General features: G+C 46.1%; 1 protein-coding gene across 1 annotated transcript; it reads left to right on the top strand.

The window, feature by feature from the left end:
* The first annotated feature begins 300 nt into the window (after positions 1–300).
* Positions 301–15,391, top strand: LOC138256844 (uncharacterized). The gene is made up of 4 exons (XM_069205874.1): positions 301–414; positions 7,644–7,726; positions 14,390–14,819; positions 15,239–15,391. Exons 1-4 carry the CDS (start codon positions 301–303, stop codon positions 15,341–15,343), a joined length of 732 nt encoding a protein of 243 aa, XP_069061975.1. The 3' UTR covers positions 15,344–15,391.
* The last annotated feature ends 496 nt before the right edge of the window (positions 15,392–15,887 follow it).

Below are 15,887 nucleotides of genomic sequence, written 5' to 3'. Positions count from 1 at the left end.
ATCTACTAATCACTAATTACATGTAAAATGGCAGTTGCCTGTCCTGCATGCACAGGACAGATGGAAATGACCTCATTCTGACGGCATTAGTCGTCATGGTGGTAGGCGGTCTCACACGGCGTGCAACTCCTCATTGGATAACATTGTTGCTTTGGGAGACTGGGTCCAATGGTGACCACCCCCGGCCATGACGGTCATGTACGTGGCAGGCGTGACCGCTATTTACTGTGGCATAGCTCACTTGACTTCTGACACTCATGCAAGCAAGTCTGCTGCTGTGTTCTGACTCTGGAAGCCAATATGGCACATCCTGCAGGAGATTGGGCCCCAGCTTTCAACCAGGAGAAGCTGGACAAGATTGTGGATGGGGTCCTATCCCTGTATGGACATTTGCATGGGGCACCAGAGCGGCAGGTGAGTCTTACGTCACTGTCCTGTTTGATGAGGTGTGTGAGGATGAAAGGAGTTGGGACGAGGCAGATGGAGTGGATGCATGAAGATGGGTGAGGAGTCTGAGCGTTAGTGGCATGATGACACATGAGTTTGGTCATGAGATGTGTCTGATATGTGATGTCCGCTGCTGTCCCTGTAATGCCACTCTACATGACTTTGTCCTTCTGTCTGTGTCACCCATGCAGGTCAGCACCCATCAGAAAAAAGGAATTTGATGTGCCATCACCAAGCAAGTGCACATCCTGGGGTTCATAGCCCACGGAGCACCCACTGCAGAAAGCGCTGGGAGGAACCGAGACGCTGGGCACGTAAGACTGCAGAGGCCCAGATGGGGAAGTCCTCCCAACAAGGGAGGGGTGCCCGTCGGACCCTGACCCCCTTAATGGCCTGCGTTTTGGTGGTAGCCTACCCTGAGGTGGATGGGCACTTGAGGGCAGCACAGCAGCCACAACAGGGTAAGCATACACTCACACCTCGATAATGTAATGCTTGCATGGCTTTAGGTTGACTACTAGTAGGCGGATGTAGTGTAGGTCATTGGTAAATGCACATTGTCTAGGGTATCGGCCAACCTGTCAGGATTGGTTTTATAGATTTGTGCCCATACCATGCAGTGACTTATGAAGGCATTTACAATTTGCTGAATGCAGCACACATAGAAAAAGCAAAAAATGCCTTTCAAACGCCATCCTTGGGGTGGCGTTAGATTTTGGTGATCCCTCAGGTTTAAAAAAAGTTGTAAATCTGAGGCAGTGTCAAAATCTAATGGGTGTTTCTGTGGCATGCCCACAGCAACACCCATTGCACGCCCCTTCCATGCAAAGGGCTGCATGTGAAGGGGTCATATTTACCAGTGGCGTTAAGACACAAAAAGTGGCTTAATGCCACCTAGTAAATAGGGCGCATGGCATAGCGCCACTGGAGCGTCACGAAAAGTGACACTCTGGTGCGCTAGGGGCTCAGAAATATGCCCATGAGTAGCATATTTACAAGCGCCTTACGCCTCCAGTGTGTCATTTTTTGTGATGCACCGGTGGCGCATGCTACAGGCCCATATCTACAAGGCCGCGCAAAGCCACTTTGCGTGGCTTTTAATTGCCTTGTAGATGTGGAGTAAAGCAACGCTGCACAGATCAAATCGCTGTGCTGCCTTACTCTGCACCAAAGAGGCATTTCATGGGTTTTAAGGTGGCTGTTTCCACGCAACACTCAGGGATTTTGATGCATTCCCCAATTTACAAGGGTTTGGAAACCTGGGAATGAGTCAAAAGCCTTTATTTCTTTATTTCTCCTTGTTTCTTTTAAGTGAGCTGCATTCTGCAGTATACATAGAAGAAGGAAAATGCTTCCATTTCATTGTTTTTGCACAGCAGAGGACACGTCCCTGCTCAAAAACAATCATTCCTACAATGCAGACAAGGGTGCTTGTGTTGACGCAAGCCAGATTGTGTGCACCAGCAGAGCGGAAGAGGACAGCAATGTGATGCATCTTATGAGATGCATCACATTGCTGTCCTCCTCCGCTTTATATGGCACATTCCGGCTCTTTACTTTTGACGTAGGGCAGCATAGCCCGAATCCTTGCCCTGCACCAAAATTTTGCAAATAAGCCTCTGAATATCTTATAGCTCAATGGTGGTAGTGGCCTTGGGGTTTAGGCTACATCCAGACAAGGCAGATGGCAGCACAGGAGAGAGCCATACTGGATTCTGGTCCTGAGCGAAATTAATTGTTAGCCTGTACCAAACAGGAGCTCTTTCAGCTTCATGATACTGCAAGTGTGTGAGCTAAATGGATGACAGAATTCTGCACAGTAATCCAGGTTCTGGGTTGATGAGGCTCATAGAGGCTATTTCTAGCACCTAGGCAACTGCATCTAAATTAGCTCTTTCTCGTTAGCAGGTACTAGAAAAAGATCAAGAGATCCCACAGACGCGAAAACACACCTTAGCACATGTACGCCCACGTTGAAAACCACTAGTCAACGGATTTTCACTTTTACATGGCTGTTGGACACATCTCTTACACTCTCCTTTGAGGGGAGAAAGGGATTCTGGGTGTACCAAATGTGAATGTGTACCTATAAATCAAGCCGCATGAGGACCTCAGTGTATTATGTTTTAAAGTATTTATAAGCGTAAATCCGTGAAGTAGTAACTTGGAAACGTGTTAATTGATATGTATCACAGTTTGGAAATTATTGTCTCACTGTGGTGCCCCAATAATGCAGTTATGACGTATAAGAATAGGATGCGCGGTTTTTACATATGAAGTATTTCAGTTGTTATTTTTCCATAATGAACAACTTGGGAGTTGTTTGGGTTCAACCCAACCATAAATGTACTTTCTGAATGTTCGCACACTTAATTATACCTTCAAAAATATAGTCATCCAGACTATTGATTATGACATTTTAAAGAGAATATTGTCTTAATTTTCACAAAACTAATTTCTAAGAGGCATCCTCACGCATACCTACGAAATGATGACACAAGACATGTCACATTCTGTGCTAAGAATCAGACACACATCAGTAAACATTCGTAAAGTGACATTTCCAGAAGATCAATACTGATGCTACATTCAGTCTTCAAACAACTAAATTAGAATTATGAAGTTTCAGCACGACTGATTTGACAGCCCCCTGGGAGGCTCAGTCGCCATCTGGGCTAAAGAGTGACTCATCCATAAATGGCCGATGATAGATATGCGTGTCGCACTGAGAAGGTGGCTCAGTGGTTCTACTTGGAAAGGCAAGATTGGAGCACAAAATATGTTATCAGTGTTTCCGCAGATGTCATTGTTTCAGGCACATTTTTAAAAGCAGAGTATGTTTAATCATCAGAGTTAAAACTTTCATTAGCATAAATGCTTCTTAATGCATTGATGTTAAACTAATGGCTTATACTATAAACTTCCCTGTCAATGAACTTCCAAAACTGTTGCATTCAAACATCAAGAGGGAGCTGGAAAAAAGCCGCATTAGTCGATTCAAACTGTAAATAGAGACGTCGCTTTGACACTCACCTTTGTCTCAGTTTCATCTGCCTTCACCCTACCCCTCAGTGTTGCTCTTGGCTTTACATCCAACCACTTTATCTCTCTCTCAACCCCACCTCTGCCTCACCGTTCATTCACTACCACCCTCTGTCTCATTTTACTACCCTTTACCTCACCTCTCTCCTTACCTAAACCCTTTCATGCTACCTTGTCTTCACAACCAATAACACTTTTTTCCTCCTTTATCCCTTGGGATCTATGGGGCATATTTACAAGAAAATGGCGCATCAGTGCTGATGCGCCAGTTATCTTGCGTCGCCCCTGTGCTCTGTATTTACAATTTGTTCTTTTTTGCATTTGTTGCCCCAAGTGGGAAGGGTATGCCCAGATGTGGGTCCCGTGCTCACTTCGCCACTGGATTCAAGCTAGCCTGGCTGATGAAGGGTGGTACCCTGAAACCGGTCCTAGGATGCTTGTTTCCAGTCCAGGGAGGACCTGGGTTGGCAGTTTCGGCTGGACTGTTCCATGAGGAACAGGGTCAAGACTGATTTGCAAATGGCTGGGTCTGCCCTGGGGTGGCGTGGTGAGCAAAAAAACTGATGGATTAAACCCAGATCTTTGTGACTGGGGGTGAATGTTTGATTTGCTCTGCATTCCGTCCATCATCTGTTCTTTTTTGCATTTGTTGCCCCAGGTGGGAAGGGTATGCCCAGAGGTGGGTCCCGTGCTCACTGTGCCACTGGATTCAAGCTAGCTTAGCTGATGAAGGGTGATACCCTGAAACCGGTCCTAGGATGCTTGTTTCCGGTCCAGGGAGGACCTGGCTTGGCAGTTCGGGCTGGACTGTTCCCATGAGGAACAGGGTCAAGACTGATTTGCAGATGGCTGGGTCTGACCTGGGGTGGCATGGTGAGCAAAACAAATGATGGATTAAACCCAGATCTTTGTGACTGGGGGTGAATGTTTGATTTGCTCTGCATTCCGTCCATCATCTGTTCTTTTTTGCATCTGTATTTACAATATGGCGCACCATTGCACAAGTTAGGCCAATAGTGTCACATTTTTTGACGCTATTGTGGTGGTTTGCTACATTAGCATAACATTTTTTGAGGATAGTGCAGCAAAGTGCAAGGAGGCCCATTTATTAAAATGGGTACGTCCCTTTAACACCTACTTTGAGCAGGTGTTGAAAATGACGGTAAAAATGGTGCAGTGAAATCTTGTGGATTTCCCTGTTCCATTTTCGTGGGCCTCCTAACACTGGAACGCCCCCTTGCATACATTATGCCTGATAGAGGCATAATGTGGTGCAAGGGGTTGCATAGTGGCACAATGCATGCACGCATTGCACTGCTTTGTAAATATGGTGTGGCAAAAAATGCCTCCTTTAGCCACATCAGCGTAAAAGAAAATGACGCTAGTGTGGCGCAAGGAGGCGCTAAGGCCATGTAAATCTGGCCCTATACCTCACTTCTTTCTCTACCTCTCTTTTTTCTCTCTTTAAATATTTCTCTAGCTCTCTTCTCTTTCTGTACCTCTCACCTTGCCTCAATGGTCCCTCCTCTGCACTTTATATCACTTTATATTCTCGTCATCTTTCTGTCTGCCCTTCACTCATCTATCTTTACCTTTCTCTCAGCCTTGGTACTCTCTTTACCTGACTTGTCTTTCTATGCCTCACTTCTCAACCAGTCTACCTCTACCACCTTTTCCGTTTACGTCTCTCTAATGTACTTCTCTTTTGACTTACCTCTATCTAAGCCTTACCCCTTGGTGCAGCCCACACATTTTCTTATCTCTATCCCTTTCTACCTCATTTCATAATGTTACTTATCATCTTGCACTCTTTCTCTCTTTCTCTAACTACAGCTTCATATTTTTAATCTTTGTGTCTGTCGTTCTGGCTTCCTCACCTTTTACTTTTTCTTTATTTCACCTGTCTCTCCTTCTCATCTGTCTCTACCTTCCTTCCAGTTCTACTTCACCTCTCATATTATTTTGTTCTCTTTGCTGTTCTGTTTTAGTTCCATACTCCCTTTTTCTTACTAAACAGAGCCAATGTCTTGCCAGGGAAGTGTACACATAACTAAGGAGTGGAGAACTAAGGAGAAAATGTGGATGTATTTGTGATTATGAGGGAGGAGATGTGGCCTAGCAGCTCGATCTACCACCTTTGGGCCCCAGGTGACAATCCCAGCCTCAGTGCTAGATAACACTCTTTGGTTCCTGGCAAATCACTTAGGCAGTCATTATGAACATGGCGCTTCGGACCGCCATGCCGGCGGTGGTGGTAATTGGCGGTCCAGACCGCAATATTGTGTTCATGGTAAAACTGCCACTTGTGTAACTCTGCCACCGCCAGGCAGCCTGGCGATGACAGAGTTACATATCTGACAGGGGAGCGCTGCAAGCAGCGCTGCCCGTCGTATAATGTACCTTTTTTCTCCCAGCCTTTCCCTGGCGGTTTATCCCACCAGGGAAAGGCTGGCAGAATGGGTGCCTCGGGGCCAGCTGGCGGAAGCACTGTTTCCACCAGCCGGCCCAGAAGAATGTTAGTAATGTGGCCGGCGGGGTCTTCAACACGATTGTAGACCACCAGCGGCAAACTTGGCGGGTTTTCCCACTGAGTTTGTAATGAGGGCCTTAATCTCCCTGTGCCTAAATGTGTATAACATTTATTTTGGCAACCCCCACTTGATGTATATGATCTTGCAGATTGTATCCCAACCCTTCACATAATGTGCAACACTCCATTACTCCACAACTAGGTTCATAAAATAAAAATACCAATACATATGAAAAAAAGAAAGGACAGATTTAAGAGCCCATAGCACCTCCTCGCATCACATTAGAGTAATTATTTATGCTAATGTGAACCAATGAGGCCAAAATCGCTGCACCAGATTTACAAAGTGGCGCAATGCATGCATTGACCCACTATGTAACCCTTTGCGCTACGTTATGCCTGCATCAGGCATAATGTATGCAAAGGGGGCGTTCCATCATTCGTGGGGCAAAATAAATGTCACCAGGAAATGTAAGAGATTTCTTTGAGTTATTTTTTTCGGCACTTTTAAGGCCTGCTCAGAGCAGATGTTCAAAGGAGGCTCCCATTGGTTTGAATGGACGTCTGGGTGCTTTGCAGGATTAGCGTCAGAATTGTTTACGCTAATCCTGCAAAGCGCCGAACTAGCATCAAAAATCCTGACACTACTTCCGTAAATACTGCCATGGTGCGCTGTATTTTAAATTCAGTGCACACAGGATGGCGTTAAGGGTTGCAAGAAAAGTGGCGCTGCACTAGGTGCAGCGCCACTTTTCATAAATCTGGCCCTAAACTTTCAAGCACTGTGTGCTTACATCTGTTATATTATGATGTAATAGTGGAGTAACCATCCTCTAAGTCACCCTTACCATAACATTCTTCCAAAAGGCTTTACAGGCACTGAATTCTATGTAAAATATTGTTCATGTACTGCAAAATGCGAATCTAGATCCATGCACAAAAAGGAATGTTTTTATCCATGCTTGTCCAAGATTTTTTATATATGTTCTTTGAATTGCAGGTGGTGGCAGGCTTATGCGTTTCCTTTTTTTGCATGACCTATTTCTTACAAACTAATATGTAATTCAGTATTATTCGACATCATGATGGCTTGTATTGGCTTAAAATGTACAATAAATTTAAATAGGAAGCCCTAGAAAATGTCCCGCCTGGGGCCTAAAAAATGATTAAGAAGGCACTGCGTTGTATCACGACACCTTTCTCTCATGTTATTGCACTATGCCTTTTGTCTGAACTCTGCTGTGCCTCTGTCCATTGGTCATTTGTTGACTAATGTGACTTCGGTATTGTAGATGAAGTACTTGCCAGCACTGTATATCTCCACCATATGAGATCTCTCCTCTTAGAAGCTCCTCATCCCCGTAGGGGATGTAGATGAACTACTTGTCAGCACTGTTTAGCTCCACCATATGAGTTCTCTTTTCTTGTGAGCTCCTCATCCGTGTAGGATACTGATATAACCCGTTATTACACAGTTATTGTGGTTGTTAGTATAATTGTACAGGCTTCTGCTTATTGTACGGCTTCTCCTAATATTACCATATGCAGACCACCACCAAAGGCTGAAGACTTATGCTCTCATGCAATTTAACAACTCTGAGTTTTTGCATGTACAATTTCCTAGAGGTTGCCGCCATTGGCCCTGGAAGTAAAGATCTGGGGGGTTGCTGCAGAGCCCCCACAAACAACTATGCTGGAGTTCAGAAGGTGAATGAGCAGTGTAGATGGCTTGAAATGTTGTCTTTATCTTGTTACATTCGCTGCATGTTGAAAGACAAAGGTTAAATGTCAGACTATGGGCCTTATTACGATTTTTGCGGTCCTTTTCCAGGACCACCGAAGCCGCTGCAGCCAACAGACCGCCATCACTGGTGGTCTGTTGTCTGCCATATTAGGAGTCCTTGGAGGACTTTCGCCCATTTCTCTGGGAAGTCCGACTCCGAAGTGGCGGTTGCATCGTCAGCACCGCCACGCCAGCAAGTCTCTGCACCCTGTATTACAAGTCGTAAAACGGCTTGCGGAGTCTTGCTGGCGTGGTGGTGGTGCACGACCACCAGTACCCATCCCCTCCCGGACATCCTCCTCGATGGAGAAGGTAAGTGGGTGTCCGAAAGGGGGAAGGAGGGTGTCTGTGTGCGTGTGGCTGCGTGTGTGCGTGTCTGTGGAGGGGGGATGGGGTTGGTGAATGTGTGCGTGTATATGAGTGAATGTGAATGTGCGTGTGCATGTTTGTGCGCCTGTATGGGGATGCCTGAGTGCATTTTTGCGAGTGAGTGGGGGTGTCTGTGTGGATGTATGTGTATACTGAGGGGTGTGTTTGTGAATGCATGTGTGTTTGAAGGGGTGGAGGTGTTTCTGAGTGTGTAGACAGGTTGCAGAATACGTGCATGTGGGGGGCCATGTGTGCATGTGTGTGCCGGTGATAGGAATGGTGATTCCTTTCACCCGGTGCATGACCAACAGGGTTTTTGTGGTGGGGTGACCGCCACAGAAAGCCTGGCGGTTTGGAGCCTTGTAATCTGGCCAGCAGGCTGAGGCCTGCTGCTGAGTTGGAGGTGCTCACTGCCAGCTGCGGTGGTGCAACCGCACCGGCTGGCCAGGTGGCGTTGATGTGGCAGTCCTTACCGCTGGTTCCACAGTGGAAGAACCACCACGGCGCTGCTGGCGGTCTCATGACTGCCAGCCTCGTAATAAGGCCCTACGTCTTCAGACAAATTGCTGATTATGGTTTTAACATGGAGATTGGTGTTTCCTTTTTATTTTCTGATTGCAAAGTGAGAGGATTAAGAACTATGTGGCAATCTTGATGGAGTAAAGGGAGTGTGAAATGAAAGACTGTAGGATGACAAATCTTTTCTAACACAATAACATTTAAATATATATAAATATATTGTACAAATATTTAAAAATATTCTAGCAGTTAAGAAAGCACAAATTAAACAATTGTTTGTAATTCTGAAGTGTGATGAGAGCACAGATTTTTGATAGGATCAAAAGAACTCAAGACACTTTACTTCAAGCTGTGCAAATAATAATCAGTGGTGGCCACCACAAATCACAAGGGGGGAGGGCAAGGGGGAAATAATAATAACAAAAAAACATACCTCTCCTGCCATTGCCAGCCACCTCACTCCTCTTCTTGCGCCTGATGTTCTCCCAGCAGTTCCTTGGACACCAGCTCAGGCTCCTCACACAATCCTAGCACTGCACTAATGCTATAGCTAGGTTTTGTCTGAGCGGCTTTGTTTGCCACTCAGACAGTGTATTGGAATCTGTGCTGTTTCTCTAACCAGGCTGTGCAACACAGCTGGGTTTGAGAAATCCAAGTTTGCAAGTCAGTTTGGCCTTCCTCAGATGGCCGGCCAAAATGACACGCACTTAAGTGCACACCACTCCACTTCTTTCTCCCGCCTCCAATGGCCCAGCCCTGCCCCTCCCTGCACACGCTGGATCAGCCAGCAGCTGAAAAATAAAACAATAATAAAATATAATTCAGTATTTCACGATCAGGGTATATAAAATACACTAGTGCCTGTCCTACCTTTTAAATACACTGTCCCCTGCCCATGGAGCTACCTTGGACCTACCTCGAGGGTGCATTCCATGTACTAAAAGGGAAGGTTTGGGCCTGGGAAGTGGGTGCACTTGCCAAGTTGACATGGGAGTTTAAAACTATACGCACAGACACTGCAAGGGCAGGTCTGAGACATGTTTAAAGGGCTGCTCATGTGGGTGGCACAATCAGTGCTGCAGGCCCACTAGTAGCATTTGATTTAGAGGCTTTGGGCACACATGGTGCACTAGACTAGGGACCTACTAGTACATCAAATATGCAAATTATGGATAACCAATCATAATCACAATTTACACAGGGAGCACTTGCACTTTAGTACTGATCAGCAGTGGTAAAGTGCCCAGAGTACCAAAACCAGCAAAAACAAAATCCAGCTCACAATCAAAAATACAGGAGGCAGAGGCAAAAAGACAGGGAAAACCACACCAAGGATGGTAGGTCTAACACCCTCTATCATGGTAAAGTCAGACTTTAAATGACCATTTTGAAAATGCCACTATTAAAAGGTTTGCATTTACCTGCCTTAGCCATCCAGTGCCTGTATCTTTTCCCTGGTTAACATGACTGGGTGTACCTTTCAGTTGGGCTTTGTGTATTCCTCCTAGACATCCACACAAAATAGAGATCTTGTGTGTGCCTGGCTGGGTTATCACTGGCAGGATGGGAGGACGGAGTTGAACACAACCCTGCCTGCATTTGAATAGCCTGTGTTCTGCCTCCACACAAAGGGTTGCATACCCATTGTAGTTGGTCAGGAGCCAGGGCAGAAAAAGCAGGATGCCTGGGGAATTCAAATGGAAACCTCTAGAAGCTTCTCCCACCTTCCAGAGGAAGAGAGCACCAGGTATAAATATTGGACCTCAGACACCAACTATTCAGTACACTTCTAGACCTGTGTATACTCTGCCATGAAAAAGGACTGCTGTGCTGCTGAAATGACTGCTACCCTGATGGACTGCTTCTCTGAAGGACTGCAGCCCTGATGTGCTGACTGCTACACTTTTGTCTGGGTGAGAAGGACTGGACATGCATCTGTTGAACCTAGGACCCCACAGTGACTCCAAGGGTTATTTGTCTGGCCTCCTGGCTAGAACCACATGGACAGAAGGCTCCAACAACCTTGAAACCAGCACCTGGCTTCTATCATCCATGAGTTTACCCTGCCAAGTGGTGCCACCCAAGTCCTTGATTCTTGGAAGTGGGCCTAAGGTGCTTTGCCAGCCTCTGTTTATCCAGCAGAACTAAGACATCTACTCTGCTGTGTGGCACAATCCTGTGCATCACTGCTTCTGCATGGATTAGTACTGCAACAAAGATCTGTATTGCATTGTAACCCGTCGTCCCATCAGAACTGCTGCTGCACATGCATCTTCAGAGCTGGCCTCCTCATTCCACACTGACAGTAGCCTCAATGGTGGCACCGGTGGCATTACAGTCTCACAGCTCCTCAGAACTGATGCATTGCCTTGAATGTGTGATGTATCCTCGACTCCAGACTTCACATCACAAGCCCTCTTAAACAGGATCCTCGTTTTGGGTGCATTGTAGACAGGGATCCTCGCAAAACTCCCTAAAGCAGGATTTAAGGTCCTTTGGTCTGCAGGCCTACCAGGGTCACTGTAGCTGACCGCACTCCATTGTAGTTAGCCTGATCTCATGAATTTGCCCTGGTCGGGTGCGACCAGATCTGCACAGTTGGCACAGCGGAATATATGTCAGAACAACGCATGCTGGAACCACGCATGCTCTGACCGCGTTGTTACCACTAATGCCTTTACCACAAATGCCATGACAACGATTTTTCATTATGAAGGCATTCCTGGTAAAGGCATGCGTGGAATGGCATGCATGGTTCCAGCATGCAACCCCCTGACCCCCAACCCTAAAACTACTGCAACTCCCCACCCACCCCATAAACCTAAAACAACCCCGACCCCCCACCCCTAAAACCTAAATTATCACAACCCACCACCTCTACCCCTAAAACTACCCCAAGCTCCACCCCACCTCTAAAACATAAACTACCCCAACCCCTATCCCGCATCTAAAACTGCCCACACCCCCTCCCCCCAAAGCCTAAAACTACCCCAACCCCCACCCCTAAAACTACTGCGACCCCGCCCCTAAAACCTAAAACCACCCCAACCGCCACCCTGCCCCTAAAATTACCACGACCCCCCACCCCTGCCGCTAAAGCCTAAAAAATCCCAACCCCCATCTCACCCCTAAAATTACCGCAACCCTCCCCACCCCTAAAAACATAAACTACCCCAACCCCCCCCCAAAACTACCGGGACCCCCACCCCTAAAACATAAAGTTACCCCACCCCGCCCCAAAAAACTAAAATTACCCACACCCCGCCCCTAAAACTCCCCCCAACTCTACGACAGCCCCAATTACCTGACCGCGTCCTATGCGATCCGGAGTCTGTTTTCCTCTGCCTTAACCACTCATGCTCGCTGTTCCGGCCATGCGTGGTTATGGCAGAGGAAAACAGGGTCGTTGTGAAGGAAAGCGTTGTTCCACTTTTCGTTGTTCCGGTGTCGTTCTTCAGGCTGCTTCCCAGCACTGTGTGCTTGTTGGTTCTAGTTTCACTGGAGCATTTAAGACTGCACATTTCCGGTTTTAGTGATTGGTGTTTTTTCTTCTTTTTTTAATGTATTAAACATTACTGTGTTATTCTTTAAAGTGTTGCACAAATACATAACACATTGCCTCTGAGTTAAGCCTGACTGCTCTTTACCAAGCTATCTGAGTGTTGAGCACAGGTTAATTTCTTAATGCTTGTGACTTAACCCTGAGACGAACTTTGGTTGCTGCATGAGAAGGGTTTCAACTCCCTCAAACAGTAACCCAATTTCTTACAATATTCTTTAATGTTAAAACACTCTACCTGCCTGGCCCAGGTCTCCTGTCTCTGTGACAGCACAGGCAGGATCTTCAGGACAGAAGTGACCTCACCACTGTCAGCTTTGGTGTCCTCTAATGTAAGAGTGCATAATCCCTGGCCCTATAGTCTTCTGCTGCAGTTTGCACCCACCACCTACTTCTTACTTTCCTTCTCAGTCTCTGTACCCTAATTCTAAGGGGTAAAAATGGCTGTGGTAGGGATTTTCTCACAGGCAACCATAACATTCCTCGAAGTTGTTCCCCAATCACATGCTAAATTTGGAGTGTGGTTCAAAAGATAATCCAATACAGTGACAACTGGTATTTCTCCAGGCGGGTTCCGCGCATGACACCAACTGTGCACTTAGAATTGGACCTCTAAGCAGTGTAAAGAGCAACACCATTTCAAGAGACAATCAATAGAAACATCCCCTTTTGGAGTATTTTAAATAATACTAGGCATGATCACATGACTGACGCTATTTCATGATGTCGTTGTAAGTTAGGGCAGTGGTTAGACATTGGGTCTCTAGTTGCCAAATGTATGCACCTTGTGCAAGTAGGGACCACAATCCTAGTAGGGGTCAGCTAGATAGACACATAGGCAATGTGAAAGGTATTTGTGCAATACACACACAGTAACACAATGACAATGCCACACGAAGTACTCCACACAGTGTTAGAAAAATAGTTTATATTTGTATGAGTAAAACAAGACCAAACAGCAACAATCCAATCAGTAGAGGTTGAGTAAAACCAAAAAATTGTGCTTAGAAGTCAATTGTCCTAAAATGTTACTTGAGGTCACTGTAGAGTCTACAGTGTAGACTGAGGTAAATCCAAACTTCAGGCTAACCACGATGGAGGGCTGGCCGGCTATGTAACCCACATAGGGTCTGCTGAGAAAGTTCTTTGGGTGGAGGAAGAGGGACATTGAGGACTCGATGTGTGGAGCATAAGAGGAGATACTAAACAAGGAGATGTAGGCAATGCGTTAGTTCAAAGCTGTGAAGCATCAAGGATGCATCAAAGATAAGACAGTGTTGGGCATCGAGGTGATACATTATTGTGGAACTGCTGGGTTGCAGCAATGCATCAGCATTGAGCCACGCAAGGTCAAAGATGTGTCGGGATCTGGAGACATTGCATTGTGCAGTTGGCAATGTGGTGTCCACGACTCGGCCAACAGCAGTGATACATCTACGTCGAATTGCAATGCGCCTGTTCCAATCGACGCAACTTCATTGATGCGTTGGTTTTCTTGAGTTGCAGCACAGATACTCACTTCCAAGGGCCCAGGATTCAATTGGCACCACTTGGCAGAGCAGGACTCACAGCAGACAGAATTCAGTGTGTTTCTTGCAGGTTGCAGGCAGTCTTTGAGGTCCCTGAGACTGCAGGAAAACAGGGTGCAAGCCAACAAGCTTGTGGAGTCACTCTGGGTGCAGATGAGAGGGGCCCAGTCCTTCCTCAGCAGGTTAGAGATCAATAGGCAAAAGGGTAAGTCATCAAAGCAGAGAGCAGTCCTTCTTGAAAAGCAGTCAAGCGGAGTGGCATTCTTTGTAGCACAGGGGTTGTTACTCCTGTCAGAGTTCCTCTGATCATCATGCACCAGATAAATAAACAATGTACAGTTTTCAAAAACACTAGACAATTGCTTGGCACTACAGACAAACACATATTTTGAGCAATATTCATGTACATACAATAAAACATATAAAAGAACCTAAAACAATTGGTACTCAAGTTCGGAAAAGAATGTATAAGAAAGGAAGAGCTGGAACAGTACTAGGTCCTTTATCAGCTCTTAACTCTAGAGCTAAGCCAAGAAGCGGACAATACTGAATCATGTGGCAAAACACAGGGGTAATACTTTAGGTGCTTTTATCCTGTTTCCCCCTTGTAGCCAGGTGAATAACTCCCCGACTAAATTACCAGCCAAGGCAGGAGCAGAACTGCGCTCCGACACTCTTGGCAAGACGGCATCTCTTGAAACCGGGAATCCGGACGTCCAGATTCCCATGATATTACCTGAGGACGGACGGACGGAGAAACCAGAAGAGAAAAACACTGTCGGCACAGGGAACCCGGATATCCGGGTTCCCAAAAAGTTAAAAAGGGAAGAAGGACTACACGTGGGGGACGCGGAAGACGAGGAGGAAGCCGAAGAGCGAGGGTCAGAAAAGGCAGAGCGTTTAGAAACCGGAGAAGACGAGGAGAAGGACGAACGTGGAGAAAGGCGGCTGTTTGACAGCCAGAGAGACACCACAAGGGGACAGGACAGTCCCACTAAGCCCGACCTCCGCCACGTCCCTGAAGGGACGTGGCTACAGCAGGTACGGTCCTGCCTTAGGGGATAATTACGTTATATGGTGGGAAGGGAGGAGGGTGGAGGAGAGGGATAAGAGGGGAAGAAGAGGGGAGAAGAGGAGAAGGCTGGGAACTTTGAAAGTAAACCCCAGAAAAAGTGATAGATTAGTTTATGGCCTTTAAGTAACTAAAACACACACACACAGGTGTAAAAATTGGGGCTCTCGTGACCCTGTACAGCCATCTCTACTTTGTTTATTTCTTTCTCCTGGGAGAATATGCACATCCCCATTCACCCTGAGCTCTCTCTCTCTCTCTCTCTCTCTCTCTCTCTCTCTCTCTCTCTCTCTCTCTCTCTCTCTCTCTCTCTTCACACACACTAAAGAATACTAATTACAATACAAGACCACTACTTACCGGACTTTTGGTTCCTTTTGTTTTCCAGGTCTTCCTGCCAACACCAATGCCGAGAAACTGTCATCAGTCACCAGGGACCCTGAGGAAGAAGAACACAAAGGAGATCAACAGCACGAAAGACTTTAGATACTGACTATCACAAGTATAATGATCCCACAATAAAAGCACCTATATACATCAACCAATCAAGTAGTGTCTTACTCCCTATCGCTATACCCACGGCCACACCCCTGTATGCCCATCCAACTGCACTTGAGCTCTCTGGATTGTGCTCTTTTGTCAAAAGAGCACAATCCAGAGAGTGCAAATGCAGAGGGAGCTGACAATATACACACTGAAATTAATTTTTCTTGAAAATGTACATAATTAAACTGTGGCAGCAGTAATTCAGTTGCACTTCCAACATTAGAAAAAATAATTGTTGCATAAGTGGTGTCGGTATTGGCATTTGTTCTGTGTTTCAATTTTTAAAAGTGACATTTCTAAAACAGTAATGTAAAATCCGACTTTACCAGTAAAGAGTATTTATCTTTACCATTCCAATGATATGAAACATGATGCAGCTACTGCATCAGGAATTATAGCTTAAATGTATATTAATAAATTCCCATTCTGGCCTCTTAGAGGAGTAGGACTCACAGTAGTGAAAAATGACTACTAGGACATGTGAAACTTAA

This window comes from Pleurodeles waltl, chromosome 1_2 (assembly GCF_031143425.1).
Source record: "Pleurodeles waltl isolate 20211129_DDA chromosome 1_2, aPleWal1.hap1.20221129, whole genome shotgun sequence".
NCBI lineage: Eukaryota > Metazoa > Chordata > Amphibia > Caudata > Salamandridae > Pleurodeles > Pleurodeles waltl.
This window is presented reverse-complemented; position numbering and strand designations above follow the sequence as displayed.

Bases quoted from the DNA above. Each gene is read 5' to 3' on its own strand.
- LOC138256844 (XM_069205874.1), top strand. From the start codon at position 301: ATGGCACATCCTGCAGGAGATTGGGCCCCAGCTTTCAACCAGGAGAAG. The intron at 415-7,643 runs GTGAGTCTTACG...ACAATTTCCTAG, and splicing joins ATGGGGCACCAGAGCGGCAG to AGGTTGCCGCCATTGGCCCT. The intron at 7,727-14,389 runs GTGAATGAGCAG...TCCCCCTTGTAG, and splicing joins ACTATGCTGGAGTTCAGAAG to CCAGGTGAATAACTCCCCGA.